The 17,666-nt window shown below is 39.2% G+C and overlaps 2 protein-coding genes across 6 annotated transcripts in view; both read right to left on the reverse strand.

Annotated features, from left to right (window-relative positions):
- Window positions 1-2,577: 2,577 nt before the first annotated feature.
- LOC113541884 (zinc transporter ZIP9) lies at window positions 2,578-9,346 on the reverse strand. Its single transcript, XM_026939067.3, has 7 exons — window positions 9,039-9,346; window positions 8,488-8,593; window positions 6,807-6,980; window positions 6,392-6,454; window positions 4,836-4,921; window positions 3,506-3,640; window positions 2,578-3,119 (listed from the first exon to the last, which is right to left on the reverse strand). Exons 1-7 carry the CDS (start codon window positions 9,132-9,134, stop codon window positions 2,862-2,864), a joined length of 918 nt encoding a protein of 305 aa, XP_026794868.3. The 5' UTR covers window positions 9,135-9,346; the 3' UTR covers window positions 2,578-2,861.
- Window positions 9,347-12,040: 2,694 nt separating this feature from the next.
- The window catches only part of tmem63ba (transmembrane protein 63Ba), a 34,082-nt gene continuing 28,456 nt past the window's right edge, over window positions 12,041-17,666 (reverse strand). For 4 of the 5 annotated variants that reach the window (XM_053232974.1, XM_053232975.1, XM_053232978.1 and 1 more), the window contains 6 exons: window positions 17,433-17,595; window positions 16,364-16,469; window positions 15,348-15,515; window positions 14,848-14,963; window positions 14,689-14,760; window positions 12,041-12,985 (listed from right to left, as the gene is read on the reverse strand). In XM_053232974.1, the coding sequence (XP_053088949.1) occupies window positions 12,803-12,985; window positions 14,689-14,760; window positions 14,848-14,963; window positions 15,348-15,515; window positions 16,364-16,469; window positions 17,433-17,595 (808 nt within the window). In that variant the 3' untranslated portion in view covers window positions 12,041-12,802. The remainder of the gene's footprint in view (window positions 12,986-14,688; window positions 14,761-14,847; window positions 14,964-15,347; window positions 15,516-16,363; window positions 16,470-17,432; window positions 17,596-17,666) is intronic. The other variant, XM_053232977.1, reaches the window with a different exon arrangement.

Consider the following 17,666-nt stretch of genomic DNA (forward strand, 5'->3'; position numbering starts at 1 on the left):
CTGGAGTTTGTACCACACACTTAGTGAGGTAATCCACCCTAATCTATCCTTAGAAGAAGAAAAAAAAGTGTTCTCCTAGGGTTCTGTAAGGGTTTATTGGAAAATTAAGGGTTCTTATGCTCCAAACAGGGTTCAGCATGGAACTTTCTGATATGTTCTACATAAAACCTTTAAGACTTCTGAAGACAACTGAAGAACCCTTAAGGCAGGCGCTGAACATTACAGCCCATGAGCCAGGACTGGCCCAATAGGTTCTAATGTGGCCCACCACACAGATTTAGAATCTGTATTTTAAATTCAAATCAGATTGTTGATTGTAATTGCATTTCAAACCTCAAAAAAGAGCTAGGCTCTAGGGAGTGAACTAGGGCAATACACTCAAGGCCATATTCTTTCTTATTCTTCATCAGTAGGCTAAAAATCTGACCTATAATTCCACTTAAAACCATTTCAGTACCAGGCCATAATTACAATGTGAGGAAATTCAGATGCTGCATAATAAAACCATCAGTTGGGAAATTTGTTTTATTGGTAATGAAGTTTGTAGTCTTTTCATCTGTAGGTGATACACAATCAGGTCCATAAATATTTGGACATGAATTTAGTAACAGACTAACATAATGATGAATTAACATTTTTAATACTTAGTAGCAAATCTTTGCAGTCAGTGACTGTCTGAAGTCGAGAACCCATAGTCATCGCCAGACGCTGGAGTTCTGCAGGTCTTTACTGCAGCTGTCTACTGTTCCTGCTTGCTCTTGGGGCGTTTTTCTGATTTTGAGGCTTGCCAGTGGTTTACATCTTGTGGTAAACCTTCTGTATTATTTTCTCTGGTTTCTTCCCTTGATTGTTGACTCTGACACCGACACGTCTACCTCCTTGAGGGTGTTCTTGATCTGGCAAACTGTTGTGAAGGGGTTTTCTTCACCAGGGAAAGAATTCTTCTGCCATCCACCACAGATGTTTTCTGTGGTCTTCTTGATCTTTTAGTGTTGCTGAGATCACCAGTGCATTCTTCGTACAAAAATTTTTGGATTTGAGCATTTCTTTTCAAATAATTGCTCATTAAAAGAACACATATAATAGCTGTTATGTTTTTGGTCACTAAACTGATCTTTTTGCTGCAGCTCACTTGAGCCTGGATCAAGTGGCCCATTACCTAAAATGAGTTTGACAGAACTGCCTTAAGGGCTCTAAATTATTTATGCATGTAGCTGTGAATATAGTTGAAGAAACTAACCTTGCATTAACCTCAGAACCTTAGCACCTTTGTGTCATTTTGCTGTCGAAGCTACTGATATAATCTCACATGGTGCATGAATGGTGTGAACGTTAAGGCTGATTGTAGTACAGCTGTTATACGGATGTGTGGGTTCAGGCTGGAAATAGAAAGTGGTTCACGAAACTATTCCAACATCAAATGCATTGATGATCTCTGGGCCCCAGCAGCGTGATAAATCAGGAAGCATGGAAAAGGAAAGCCTTGATGTCAGAGAGAGGAACTGTGCAAGCATAAACACTTATGAATCAAATTCTAATTATAAACAGCTTTCATCTATTTAGGTCATACAATTTAGGAAATTCTCAAGTCTGTGAGGTATGTGGGACAAATTTACTCATCGCGAGCGTAAACAGTGTTTGAGAAGCTTGGAGAAAACAATGAATGGAACTTCAAGAAATTCTCTATGGGATGTCCAAGTTGGGTATGTTTGTGTTACCTGGTGTGTACATACTGTACAGAAGAGTGCACTTCTGTATTCCATACACTTGTCATGTATTAAATACAAACTGGTGTTTCTGTTATCTATTCTTTTTTCCATCAAAACCATTTAGGTGGCCGAACTGTTTACCTTAAGTTATTTACCTTAAAATCTCAGTAGACAGGACAGAACCCCTACCTGATATGAAAATTGCAGGTGGGGAAGAATTAGCGACACCAGTGCCATGGGGTAGGAAGGTTTTTGCACTGACTGCTCAAGTGGTGCTGCCTCACAGCTCCAGGGTTCCCGGTGCGATCCTAAACTCGGCTTTCACATGCTCTCCCCATGTCCATGTGGGTTTCCTCCGTTTTCCTCCAACTATACTGCTGGTAGGTGGATTGCCCCTAGCTGTCCCAGAATCACATAAAATGTTTTTTACATAAAGAACACAATGTAGTATCATTACATTAGATTTTAAAATGTAATTTTTTTCAGCTGTGCAAAACTGTCCAGAATATTTCCAGAATATTGCTGAATACCTTTCTCTTACGTTAACTGTGTCTGGGTTCTGCACCAAGTACAAAACAATTGTAGTGTTTGGGTTAGCTAAATGTTTTCACTTGTTCACTGCATACTGTGCCTCTTCATTCTTTGTTAATTTCACTAAATGAGCAGAAATCTTCACAGAGTCTTCATTGCACTTGTGCATAGAACTGTTTAGAGGTTATTGAAATGAATGTAAAATCAATAAAGTAGTAAAAGAAGACGATAAAAGAAGAATCAGGAATGCAGGAACCACTGCAAAAACCAAACGGCCAAAATGACAGCAGGTGCTTTTGCAGAAAAAAAAACATCAATCCTGATAAATATGCATGACTGCGTGACAAAAAATGTGTTTATTGTTTCTGTATTCCTGGACACAGCACTGTAAATGACCATAACAGTGAAATTAAATATGGCTAGTGCACTTGATATATAAAACCTCAGTTAGGGATTGGGATTGGTCATGCCTGTATAAGGGTTGCCAAACGACTACAAAAATGGGGGAACAAAAAAACAAAGATAATCATAAATAATCATACTCATTGAGCATTATCAAGTCTAAAATGCATTTAAAATACATTCAATCTCACAGATAATCTTTGGCAACGTAACAGTTCTTCAATCGTCAGGTAATCCGAGGGCTAAGAGCACAGGAAGTCCAGCTCCAGCGACCAGAGTGATGCTTTCCATTAAGCCGAGTCCTGTGTGATGGTACGCTCCTGTTTCTGGATGGTGGTGGACGTGACTGGCTCGCTGCTGTCCTCTGCTGTTAATCTCAGGCAGCACATGCACCGTAGCCACGTAAAGGAAAGTCCCAGCCGAGACCAGCATGCCGATTCCTGTCGCTCCGAGACGGTGCTCTGACGATCCACCCGTCTACATTTAAACATTTAAAAAGTTTTTTATAAAAGTAGCTGTTTAGGTGATCAACAGTTAGATAACCCTGTGACCGGATTCTTATCTACTCTTGTGGTTTCCGCACAAGATTACGTGGCATGACTATTATTCACATCACCATGAGCTAGCTAATAATGATGTATTATGTGCAGAGCCACACATGAAAAGAATAAAGGAAAAAGGAAAAATGTAGAAATACAGTTTATTACACATTTATTTCTAAAATACCTAAAGATAAAACAAACTAGCAAAAGAAGACAAACTAAATTTCTGTCTAATAACCAAAGACCTGTTGGTCTCAAGCCAGCTCTCCTTCATGGACTATATACAGACAGAACATGTCAGTGCCACGTTAAATGTCTTACCGCAATTAGGATGAAGTAGGTGCTGATTGCCGTCAGAGGCGCTGCACATGAAAAAGCCAGCAAATGCTTCTGAATTGTACTTCGATCCAAACCTGCGTGCATGAGGAATGAGACGAGACCGAACGCAGCTGGAGCCTGGAGAGAAAGTGAAGAATGAGACATTCAGAGTTGGTGCCTTATTGTAAGTCCAAAAGTTGCGTCACTATTTAGGTGAGGAAAGTTACTCGTATTCAGTGCTGGGTTATGCAGCTACTTCAAGAATATTCTGGGTGTGGCATTCAGATTATGCAAATAAACTGCGCGTAGTTCACGTTTCTGAGGTTGTCAGGTTTTTTTTTTTTGAGTAGAGGTGTGAGTAGCGCATGCCTTTAACCCATTCCATCAGGAATAGAAAATGTGGACTGAAGACGAGAAGATGGAATAGTACTTTTATTTCTTTGCTGTCGAATGAAAAATGATGTCACAGCAAAGCAATTTGAAAAGTAAAAATAAAAAAAAGACTAATTCGATGATATATAAATAAGAAGATGGCAAGCACTGAAATAAACATCACATTAATCACTGCAAATTTGGTTTAATTGAACAATTATGGCTTCCACCTTCATGATTTGGCAGATTATAGAATAGCACTTGATCCAGCGCATCTTATTATTTAGCATATTGTGCACTGGCAGTTAATTTTGTGCACAACTTAATGAAGCCATGAGATACAAATTTAGGTCATGACACTGTAATGTGTGCATGAGATGCAGCACATTTAATCACACTTTTAATTCGCCATTTTGACTCAATGCCTTGGTTAACTTCATTCACTCTCCTGTAAAGAAAACGTGACCATGGTTTGAAGGATACCCTGAATGAGCATTCATCTGCTAAACTTCAAATTAATTCATAACTTCTTCATCCGTGAGATAAGAGGCTGCCTCCTCTGTGCATTTTTTTTTTTTTTTTGTGGACAATACTATTAATTAATAAATAGTGTCATACATAATGAAAGTGGCCTCAAATGCCATTCTACAGTTTTTGAGTGTATATACAGTCCAAAATAAATTTCAGTGTGACATTATCTGATCCAGTGCATCCGAAATCACAAACTCCACCCTGTGTACGTAACTCTCACGTAACTTTCTGAATTGCAATTAATTCTATAGTTACATCTGAAGTCTGAAAACTGATGCGTACAATTTCGGTATTAAATCTTCACTACGAGCACTAGCTCAACTCTGACTCTGAGTTGTTTAGAGAAATTAAGCAAGAAAAGTAATTTTTTGTTAAAAATGTAAGATTGTTTTTTGCCCCTGAAAGAACATAGTGATTAAGGTAGTCTTACCTTGTGCAAAATCACAGCAAAGAAGACAATGACCTGAACTGACACTTGAGACGATGCAACAGCTGCACCTAGAGCCATACCATCAGCTATAGAGATGTAGATACAGACAGACAGACAGACAGATATATACCTCATTAACCATCAAACTGGAAATTTGTCTCTGGCTACCCATAATGTATTAAAAATATACACTCACTGGCCACTTTAATAGGAATTCATTACATTCATGCAATATCAAATCAGCCAATCATGTTGATGCAGTGCAATGCATAAAATCATCCAGATACAGGTCAAGAGCTTCAGTTAATGTTCACATCAAACATTAGAATGAGGAAAAATGTGATCTCGGTGCCTTTTATCATGGCATGGTTTGAGTAGCTGACTTGAAGATTGGAAAAATATCGCTTAGTATTGTTTAATCATCAATTGCCCATACTCAGTGACTCTGTGCTAACTGTAGCCTCATGTTCTTGGCTGACAGAAGTGGAACCTGATGTGGTCTTCTGCTGCTATAGCCCTCAAGGTTCAAGGTTCAGCATGTTGTGCTTCTTGAGATGCTTTTCTGCTCACTACGGTTGTAAAGAGTGTTTATTTGAGTTACCATAGATTTCCTGTCAACTTGAACCAGTCTGGCCATTCTCCTCTGACTTCTCTCATTAACAAGGTGTTTCTGTCCACAGAACTGCTGCTCACTGGATGCCTTTTGCACCATTCTGTGGAAACTCTAGAGACTGTTGTGTGAATATCCCAGATCAGTTTCTGAAATACTCAAACCAGCACCAACAACCACGCCATGCACAAAGCCACATGGTCAAAGTCAAGACTGGGTTTTTCTGCACTCCAATCATCTAAAGCTCTTGACCTGTATCTGCATGATTTTATGCGTTGTGCTGCTGCCACATGATTGGCTGATAATTGCATGAATGAGCAGGTGTACAGGTGTTCCAAATAAAGCTCCAATTAATGTGGTGAGTGTACATAATCACATAAAACAAACATATAAAAGATTTACATACATCAAGAGTTAATCATTTTTACTGTCTGTGGCAAAATAAATCCTATGCAGATGATGTAACTGATAGCTTGTAGCTTAAACTGTGGGTCAAGGAGGTGAGCTCATTGACCTGTTTTCTCATCTACAATACACAGCGGATAAAGACAAAGGAGATAGATAGATAGATAGATAGATATAGAAATGAAGTCGTTTCCATTGGTTTCCATTTATTACTTTTAGTAATAAAGATTTCTTCCAGTGTTAACATGATGTTCAGTATGAGACTGTTTGGGGTGTATCTCTCTCACACCCAGATTCACACAGTTCAGTGCACAATAAGAATAAGCTTAATAAAGGAAAAGCAAAAATAGAGAATATATTTCAAACAGATTGAGTCCTGGCATGCAGAAAGTGTCAGATTTCCAAAGATTGCTTATCTCCTGTGATCTGGATCTTTCTTTCTGGGGCACAGAAACACACCCGGGCTGGAAACCCAACCCACTGTCCAATTAAATGGCTGTTCCTTTTTTCCAAAAGGAAACAAAATATTTGTTGACAGTACCTGCTGCGTGAATGAGGAGACCCAGAGTTGCTGTGGTGCTGCCAGTGTATACGCTCTGTGAAGCTAGAGAGGGAGACAGACATAGAAGGAATGCTGTTATACTTGTACTGCATATTTTATCTGTTGCTTTCTCAAACCATTTGCATTGAGAATAAACAAACTGAAACTACATTAGGAAGCAAATTCTGATATTTACTAAAACTAAATACTTACATAAAGTTATGCTTTAAGTAATGGTTCAGCCCTTTCACTCAGATCCAATTCAGGAGGATTTTAATGCATCGGATCTTACAGGCTTAAAAATGATCTAATGATGACTTAATGCTCTTGTATTATAGCAAGATAAACATGAACATGTTCTCAGTGACAGATTACTTGACTTGTAGGAAACAACACAGTAACCCATGCTGTTTACCGCGTGCAGAGCAGTAGTCAGCAATCTGATCAACCACAAACATCAGTGTGAACCCCAGGACCAGTGATGCTCCAATGAAGACATGTGGACGCAGTCCTTTCTCTGTGGAAGGCTTGAGAGTAGAATTTGAATCGGAGGCATTCAGCTTAGTTGTTACAATCGAGCAAAATGAATCTGCAGGATGAAACAGTAAAAACATGAATAAACTATTAATGATGCATAATTGGAGCAACAGGTGGCTTGTATAGAGTTTAGCAAATTATATTTCTCAAATAATATTGTCCCTATAATATAAATAGAAAAGTAGTATTTTCTGAGCCAGTAGAAACAATGAAGGATGCATCGATACTTATATTAAAATGAACAAACTTCTTAGTATTAATCAATCAGGAGCATCATGGAACATTTTATTTAGCAATGAACCTATGCCGAGTTTTAGTTTAGGATGTCATGGCATTTAGACAGTATCGTTAAGAGAGAGTGCAAGAGCAGCTAACCTGAGTGTGCAGAGCAATCTGCAAGCATGTTCATTTGTGTGCAAAGCGCCATGAATTGCATCTTGACTCGTGAGCAAAGTGTAGATGATGGCGAGCGAATGGGGAAAGAAGCGCATGTCTTGGTGCTCAGTGCTCGCAGAAGTGAAGTGCTCTCATGTGCAACAGCTTCTCTGTATGCTAGAACATAATTCACTGCACCTTACGCTCATTTTTTAATGATCACGGTCACTGATACTGCTCTGCGTGCTCTGGTTGGTTTCCCTTGCACTCTGTATTTAAGATATTGTGAAGAAAGATGCTGCATTAGCTCCTCTTGATATTTTCACAGACCACAGTTTGCAAGGTACCCTAGGCTTACATCACACAGTATCATGTAATATCAGATGTTGGTATTGGGGCATTTTTATGAGTACAAGTAGCAGTGAATTAGCACAGTACTGGACTGATACAAACAATACCAGTATTGGTATTGATGCATCCCTAGAAATAACAATGGCTATGTTTACAAGCACATCAGTATTCTGATATTAATCAGAATTTGGCAATATTCTAATTAGTATTTAGTCACATAAACGCCGCAATCCGATTGCCTGATTCGGATAATATTCCGATTCCCATCCCTGGAACATGCCTGTTTCAATGGGAAATTTGTTGCATGTAAACACCTTATTCAGAAAATCCACTGAAAGGACATATATGTGCATGCTCAATCCACAAGGAATTGTGGGTGCTAACAGGTGCTTAGCTGTAGGCTACGTATTTAGGAATGGCAACTCGGACATACTTACAAATACCATGTATACAAGAATATTCCGATGCCTGTACACATATAAACATCATATTCAGAAATATGGCTACAACTCGAATATAGACCTTAAACGAAATTTGATGTGCATGTAAACATAGCCAATGAACAGGAAGACCATATTAAGCATCAGTTCGCAGGGGGTATCAGGATAGTTTTACACACAGACACAAATGATTGATAAGTCAACACAATATTCTAACATTTTGATCAATACATGGATTTAGCAGCAGCAAAAATATAGATATTATAGATATTATAAATATAAATACTTGTCTCTATTTTCTTTGAAGTGTATACTTCAATACTAAGTATCAGCTGAGTAAAAGTTAGCATTCATTCTGAATCAGTGGTTAGGTTGCAAGTAGAATTGACTCACCTCTGAATGACCCCTCCAGTAGCTCCACCCCCTCCGGAATAATAATCGCGAGGGCGGTGCCACACAGAAGCCCCGCCCCCAGCACTGTAATAAACTTCTGTTTCTGCTGTTAGGGTGTGGATAAGTTAAGCATTTTTAATACAAAACTGCTCTAAAATCATAAAGCACATACATTATATGTATATTCACTTCATACAGATTTGTATTCTTTTATCAGTCCAAAAGTTACATGATTATTAGAGAGCACAAATATAGTTTAAACTTTATTAAAAAGAGAAATACTTGTCAGACTTATAGTATAACCTGGCAAAAGTCCAAATCCCTGTGCTCCTAGACACTTAGAGTTTGAGTTCACTCCTGTTATGAATGATCGAAGCATTAATATTGTTAATATTTTGACTATGTTTTGAGGTTTGTATACTCACACTAGCATACTAAATAGAAAGTCAGATTAGTATTAAAGTGTAGCCAGAGCGGCAGTTTGTTCTTTTGAGACACTTCTTTAGTACTTCTTTAGTCTGAAATGTTGACTATGACAGGTTTGTTCTTACCTGGGAGAAGTTGATAAGTAATGGAATGAGTCCGAGCAGAAAACATCCCACAAACATCGCGACAGAGATTAAAACAACAGCCAGGGCTCCGTCCATCGCTTCCACGTCTTCTTTCTCCTGTCCTTCACTGCTCTAACCTGTAATATACTCAAGTGTCCTACTCCTCACACACACATGGTCCAGGGAAGACCGTGGAACAGGTAAACGGTGGCCTGTAGGCCCTCGTGATGTTGTCACGTAGCGCACACTTTCAAACTTTCCACGTCGCAGTTTTAAGCAAATCGACTCGAGTTCTTCATATTAACAATGAAAATACACCCTCTAGTGGACAAGTACAGGAACTACACCAATGACGCAAGATTTCTGGAGGCAAATCACAAGACTGCAGCACGAGACTGCACAACCGAAAGTGATCACTAATACTAATAATTATAATAATAATAATAATAATAATAATAGGATTCCTCAATTACTCATAGCACTTTATTAACATGGCTAACAGTTTGTGGACACCTGACCATCACATCCACATATTGGCTTTCCACAAACTGTTGCCACAAAGTTGTACACTATGTATGCTATAGCATTATTATTATTATTTCCCTTCAAGGAGCCCATAGCTGTTCTGGCATAACACAAGTTTGGAGTGGAAGAACTCATGGTTCCTGCACAAAGCTCTAACCTCAACCCCACTGAACACCTTCGAGATGAAGTGGAACATTGAGTGCATCCCTCCTCGCTCGACATCAGTACATGACATCACTAATGCGCTTTTGTGTGAATGTGCAAATTCACACAGCCATGCTCCAAAATCTAGTGGAGAGCCTTCCCAGAAGAGTGGAGTGGAAGTATTATAACAGCAAAGAGGAGCTAGATCTGGAATGGGATATTTTTAGCAAGTACATATGGGTGTGATGGTCAGGTGTCCACAAAATTTTGGCCATATAGAGTAACAAAAAATATAAGAAATAGAATAGAATAATAAAGACAAGATAATATACTGTAAACAGTAACACAAGCATAGTATCTGGGTTTGATCTTGAGCTTGAGATACTGTCACATGTTCTCCCTGTGCTTGCATTGGTTTCCTCCGTGTGTGTGAATGTGTGGAAATGTGTTTGAAGGGTGCCATGTGCTGGAATGGTGCCCTTTCCCGGGTGAAGAGTCGAGCAGCTTAACTGCTCCCAGATTTTCACGGTACAATTTTTTTTAATGAGGTGACTGTTAACTGTGGCTATCTCAAAATCTCAAAACACTGTTTCACTTATCTCCATTTAAGTGTTCCTGGAAGGAGTGAGTTTTCAGTCATTACTTGTAGGTTGTGTGTTATCTGGAATCAGTTCAACTATTTATTTCACCACCATGGAGAGATACACATGAAGAGTCAGAGTTTAGACTTAAAAATTGGTTAAAGGAATGTTGAGTCAAGTTTTAGCAGTAAAGGCTGAATTTATTGTTTTAAAGACATGGAAGGCTCTGAAGTGGACATTATAAAAAAGATTTCTGAGGAACAAGGAAAGCTACAATAGAAAACATGGAGACCAGAGTAGCACTGTTTGCATTCGACAGCTGACACAATAAAAGGGATGCTTAGTGTTCTTGAGGGGGAAAAAAAAACAAAAAAAAAAAAAACACAACTTGATTGACTGTACATGTCTGAGCTGTACACATGTCCATAAATGCCACAGTTTAGTGTTCATGAGAGCAGTGCAGTGACAGTCTATTTACACACACAAAAATTCCAAGTTCCAACAGCTCCACTTTAGACAAATAGTGGTCTCCTTCTATAATGAGAAACTGTAGCAAATGAAATAAATAAAATCTCAGAAACAAACGGAAACATCGACAGAGATGTGTGCGTAAAGTGCAGCCTCCAGGTCATATTTCATGATTTTAAAATCATCATCTACAGGGTCTAACACCCACCAGAGGTACAATGACAAATTAATCAGATAAACACGGGGATTTCCTTAATCCAAGGACTAACATCGTATATCCAGTAATGGAAATGCTGCATCATCATGAGTGTTTTACATCACCATGATTCATGCTTAAAGTAACATGAGAAGCAGCATCATTGCCACTGGAACATGAGGAGAAGCTATCACTGCGATTCATAAATTAGTGAGATTATGAGATTTACATCATTTTTCAAGTGTCAGTACAGAAAAATTTGCATCATTTCTCTTTCTAACATGTAGTCATAGGCTCACAAACTACTCACCATGGTTTCATGACAGAATAAGGCAAGCCAAACATTTGACAGTAATTCATGTAAACAATTAAAATACATGGACTATTATTCGTTTTTCAGTACCAACCAGGACCTGTTGATATGGCATATGATTTTACAGTGATACACTCGCACTCACTTTCTCTTTATTGCTCTTACATTCCACAACGTTCCTTTAGCTGCTGCTTCTAAAATGCAGGTTGGACACAGAGAAACCCACAAAGACAGAGACATGACTCAGGATCAGACATTTAAAGTTTCGCTCATTCATTTTTGCTTGCATTTTGTGTCACAGGATGTAAAAAGTTGCATTCAGTGGTGGACTATATTAATTGCTACATTGTTTCGAATTTATGGCAGAAGAGAGAGGATTTTGTTGTTTAACAAAAAAAAAAAAACAACAACAAAAGAAAAGGAAAGTTGAATACACAACTCTCATGCTAGAACGTGCAAGGAAGTGACGACCATACAAAATCTGTCTTTGAGAACATCCACCAAAATCAAGAGTTCACAAGATCACGTTACAATCAGGTAGTAAAGGCATCTAAATCAGTGTTATACCCCCACAGGCTGTTCAATAAAGTAGTCAGTAAATCTCATGATGAATGAGTGTCTCTGCAGCCTAACCCTGACAGTAATTAATAACCCACAGTCTAGCCAATGATTTGTTGGATAGACGGCTCTGCTTCAGCACGGATCCACGTGGTGCTAAAACAATTCAGTGAAATGGTAAATGTAGAAGAGCCACGGCAGCTCTGTGTTTAGGTCAGCTTTAAAACACTGTATGAAATTAAACTACTTGGTGCTTGCTTAATGTTTTTTTTTTTTAAATAAAAAGTGTTCAGTTACAGCTGAAGCCACAAAGAACATTCGTAACATTAACAATTTGGCTCATCACTGCAAAACTGACACATGCTTTTTTTTTTTTAATGGAGGAGAAAAAAAAAAAAAAAAAAAAGGACAACCCTGCATTTCCAAAGATAGCAAGTTGGAGTGTATCCAAGTAAATACTCACCTTTAGAGAACAGTTTACATTTCTGAACCCACGAACCTACTGATTAAAAACTCGTAACACAAAATAGGTGCATAATGCATAAATACCATGATCAAAAGGATTTCTCCCAAAGCAAAACCAAAAAAACATTATCGAAAATGCTCAAGGAACAGATTTGCACCCACTACAGTTTTCTCCCTCTAAAGGTGATGCAGGTGATCGAGAGCCAGTCGTACATGATGTGAACAAGCTATCATGAAGCAGCATGAGTGCCTCAGTGAACTTGATTAGATTTAAGTTAGTGTGTAATAGCACAAGTGGCATTTTCCACGTCAAGTAAGAAAGGAAATGGTCAAGCCTTGTTAGTGTTTGCTAGTTGCCCTCCAAGCCCAAAGGAAGGAACGTATCCAAGTGTGACCCCCTGGTCCGGACAGGCGCAAGGGTCCTGGAGCACAGCTTTATCCGATCTCAGTACAGTGTGTTTGCTTTTGATCTAATTATAGTCTGTTTAGCTCTATTTACTGAATGTAGTGTGCCTCACTGGTGCACCTCGTTGTCAATGAGACTGTCCTCTCCTGACTGGAAATCTCCCTCGTTGACAGCAGAGCCCGGTACGATGAGCTCATCATCCTGCGAGGAACCCTGGCCATACTCCTCACCACTCCCGGAGCCTGACTCCTCTGGGCCCTGCTCCTGCAGAACCTGTGCGATGTACTTCTGCTGAGGGACAGGAGGAAAAGGGGAAAATGTAATCAGATGTAAAACAACTGAAGCTGGTTGGAAGAACGTTCCACCTTTTTTGGAAATATTTATTATTCTTTGGTGTTTTACAGCAAGGACCAACATAATCCCAATACTTCCCAACATCCAGATGTGACTACCTTGAGAAACAAACTCTTGTGGTTCTCTATCAGTAGAGTATACCTCTCTGTTAGGGCCGAGCAATATGACATCACTATACTTTCGTACAATACATGATATGCATCACTTTATATATTATAGCAAAATAACTCCTGGCAAAACAAGTGCTGCATTAAAACTAAGGATGTCATAAAACATCAATATATCGATTATTGATCAGCACATTTTTTTCTTGATGTGTCTTTATCAATATTTTAAAATTACATTTAAATGGGTTCTCTGCATTTGCTAGCAGTTTCACACTGTACTCTATTTGACTGTTTAATGCTGCCTGGCGTAACAGCTCTGGGTGACCAGAAGGAAGAGTTATACCAGATCCTGGAGATAGACCTGACCTAGCTAACTCATTCATGAACAAATAATACGGCTCCATCTACTAGATCTTCCCGATATGACACTGTCTGTGTGGTCTTGACGCTGCATTCGAGGCAACGTGTAATTCCCCATCTACAACACGTACAACAGTCGTGGCCTAATGGTTAGAGTCTCGGTAGAGTAACCCGAAGCTGAACCTGAAGGTCGTGGGTTCGAGTCTCAGGTCCAGCAGGGATTGTGTTCGGGGGGAGTAAATGACCAGCGCTCTCTTCCACCCTCAATACCACGACTGAGGTGAGACCCTTGAGCAAGGCACCGAACCCCCAAACTGCTCCCCGGGTGCCACAGCAAAAAAATAAAAAAAATTTTTTAAAAAAAAGGCTCGTCAAATCGGAGTAGTCTTCTCAACTAACAGCTCCTTCCCTGTTTACTGAGTTACTTCAAATCAACATGGCCACTCATGCTGTGAACAGTGTAAAGTCCTCCTTCTCTACTTTTAAATGAGTTTATAACAATATTGGCTTTAGAACAGTTAATATACAGACACGATACTTGGATAAATCCATAACACTGACTATATTAATCACTGTTTTTGAGAAGGTAATCATCAACATTAGAGTTATCACTACCAGCTGACCAGCTTGTTGCTAAGCTACTCGCTATTGTCCACTGTTGTTGCTGTACTGCATTTTAATTCCAGAATTTTGCATGAATGCCTAAAGTTCACTATAACAGTACAAATAGCCACTCAGGCCTGTAACTGTAAAAGTGTGGTTAAAGTAGCTTTTCACGAGTAGCTTCCAACTTGCAACTTACCACTTACAACGCACCATAAACGCAGGATGAGAGCATAAACATAGGCCTGTGCTATAGATTTAAGCATGTGCTGCAGCAGCCAGTAGTTATATTTGAAATTTACTCATAAAAATAGATAATCATTGGGAAAATTTCCAGATTATCAATTCATGAAAGGCATCGATAAGACTGAAAAGGATGGCAAGAATTCTGTTGTCATATATTTCACGTGAGCCATATACATTTCTTTAATCTTTATGTGAGAATATCAAAATGTAAAACTGGGTACTCATAGCAATTATGAGAGTTATGTGAATTTACGTCATGGTGTGATGAGTTACTTGTAAAAAAATGACAGACAACCCAATACACTCATAGCCATTCAATCTCACCGCAGATTTGGTAGGCGGGGAGGTGCCAGGCGGCTGTCCATTCTCTACTCCATCCGTGTCCTGTGAGTCAATCTATAGAGAAAACACGAAGCACAGGTTCACAGAAAAATACAGTATAGTACATACAACCACATTTATGGACGTGGATTACAGACTTACCGTGTAATTGTGTGCGCTTAGGTACTTAAAATGCCCGAACACAACATGAGAGACGCAAACTATGATGGTGATGATCAGAACCACAAACGTGAACATTGAGGTGGCAGCAAGGAACCCTAGGAAGAGCAAAGACGACAAAGAAAATCTTTAATGAACAGCACCTAGATGACAACACTTTTTAATCATTCAAGAGTCTCTATGTCCGACGAGCTTGGTTTAAGGCTCGGAGTGCCGAACGTTGTGCTGGCTTTGTGCTAAACAGGAGCTAAACAGTATGGCATGTTGGAGGGGAGGTTGGGTAATTTGCTGCCATTATTTTCCTGCGTCTAGTACTGTGTGCATTACAGAGAATACAAAGTAGTACAAGATATACACATTACTTCAGCGACTGGAATTTTAAATTAGCTGTCTGCAGTAATCATTTATGAGCATGGTAGTACCAAAATATTTAATGAAAGTCACACACAACAAAAAAAACTGTTTGCTAGAAGGCGGCTCACCTGTGCGTACAGTGGAGAAGAAGAGCAACCAGAAGAGGCACAGGATGGGTGCAGCCACCACCTGGTTCACAGCTCCAGAGTGGATCTTCTTATCCAGTTTGGACGGCAGGTAGGCGTAGTACATATTATACCTGTCCACCAGGTGCTTTAATAACATGTACATTAAACCTAGACGGAGGACAGACCGAGTGGTTAAAAGTTTCAGGTAAGTTTCAGGAACTTCATGAAGTCTGCTTTGTCATTTTTTTTTTTTTTGTGTGCCTTTTTGTTAGCCTTAGCATTATTATTCTCACCTTACAGTGAGTCACCCTGAAAACTATTATCTCAATGCAAAACCAGAGCTGTCAGGTCAGACTTGACACACTTTTTGGACTTATTCGTCATATGGCATCAGTTCCTGGCATAAGCAACATGTCTGTGCTACTGCCATCAAGCCACAGTTTTAGGCATCAAAATTGGCACGGCATGGCTCTTGTTGCCCCAATGCTTTTAACATACACATATTATTTATCTATTTCTCAATAGCTAGTTCCCCCATATCACAAGACAGCTACAAGATGGGGATGGGTTAAAGCACATGGACTGAAATGCTTTGAAAATTATATGCAAAGTTTTTTTTTTTTTTTTTTTTTCTATCACTGTTGTAATGCTTAGGGCACCAAGACAATGCCAACAGATAAGTACGTCCTCAGAAGAAGTCATTAAGAATGCTTTATGGACGAGAATGTAGTCAACATTACAGCCATTGCACTGTGCAGGAAAGGATTACAAAGTGATCTTCCATTAGTTGAGTTTTCAGCATTCAAAAAGACTTTACGGCTTTAGGCTTTACGTGAAGGCTTTACGTGAAGATGTGTCATGAAGTAATGTTACAACTGAACTAGGGTTTTAGTAAAACTCAATCGATAATGCTTAGGTATATTATAAAGCAGCTAATATTTACAGCCAAATGGTCCGAGAAGTCATTAATTTTTTTTTCCATCTGTTCAAGGGTTAGGTGGGTTTGAGAAGCTTACCGAAAGGAACGATGATCGGACAGCTGATGCTGTAGGTCATGACTACAGTGAAGACGTTCATCAACCAGGCGTACGCTGCCCCGAACTGGAACTCGTACGCTTGATGCTGTGAAAGCAAATCTCACATTAATTCAGCTTCATGATTCATTGTTTTTTTTTTTTTTTTGTTATCCTAATGAATGCATCATGAAGGGCTGTGCTTTAAAGTATGTGAAACTATGATGAATTGCAAAAAAAAAAAAAAAAAAAAAAAAAAAAAGCAATGTAAAAAGGCATCTTTTTAAAATAGGAATCAAAAAAGTTTATTCATTTATCTTGTTTGTGCTCCCATCTATGCATGCAATCTGTAAGCATATGAAGGGGTTTCATGTCTTTCCACAAGAAGTGTACACTATATGGCCAAAAGTATATGGACACCCCTCCTAGGTGCACAACAGAAACGTTTTTGAAGGAGGGATATAGGTCTGGGCCCCTTAGTTCCAGTGAAAAGTAAAGTTAATGCTACAGCAAGACATTTTAGACAGCTGTATTCTTCCAACTTTGTGGCAACAGTTTGGAGAAGGCCATTTCCTCTTTCAGCATGACTGTGTCCCTGTGCACAAAGCAAAGTCCTTAAAGTCATGGTTTGATGAGCTTGGTGTGGAGGAACTCCAGTGGCCTGCAAAGAGCCCTGACCTCAACCCCACTGAACATCTTTGGGATGAACTGGAATGTTAATTGTGAGCCAGGCCTTCCAAATGCTTTTTTGACTAAATGGGTACAAATTCCCAAAAACACTCTTCAAAATCTTGTAGAAAGAGATCCCAGAAGAGTGGAGACTGTTACAGCTACAAAGTGCGTTCAACTCCATATAAATTCCTATGGTTTGTGATTGGGATCTTCAACAAGCTCACACAGGTGTGATGGTCAGGTGTCCACATACTTTAGGCTACATCATATATATAATGTTAATAGTGAATAAGGCATTAACTGGTTCCTGCGACTATTAGCACCTTAGAATGTATACATGTACGTGATGTGCCAATACGCATAAGCATGGAGATATGGGGTGTCTGAGGAAATTCGCTACCTTCTTTACGTTGCGTCTCTCGGCTGCAGAGCGAGCCAAGCACAGACGAATCATGTACATGAGCAGACCCGGAATGCGCAATAGGTCCATGGCATTACCAATGAAGGCCGAGGCAATGACGTAGTTAACAAAGAAAGCCCCATTATCTGGAAGAAATACACATCTGAAGCACAGAGAGAAAAACATTTCAGTAAAAATCTATGGACAGTCACCTCAAGAAATAATATCTGTTTA

This window comes from Pangasianodon hypophthalmus, chromosome 3 (genome assembly GCF_027358585.1).
Source record: "Pangasianodon hypophthalmus isolate fPanHyp1 chromosome 3, fPanHyp1.pri, whole genome shotgun sequence".
Taxonomy (NCBI): domain Eukaryota; kingdom Metazoa; phylum Chordata; class Actinopteri; order Siluriformes; family Pangasiidae; genus Pangasianodon; species Pangasianodon hypophthalmus.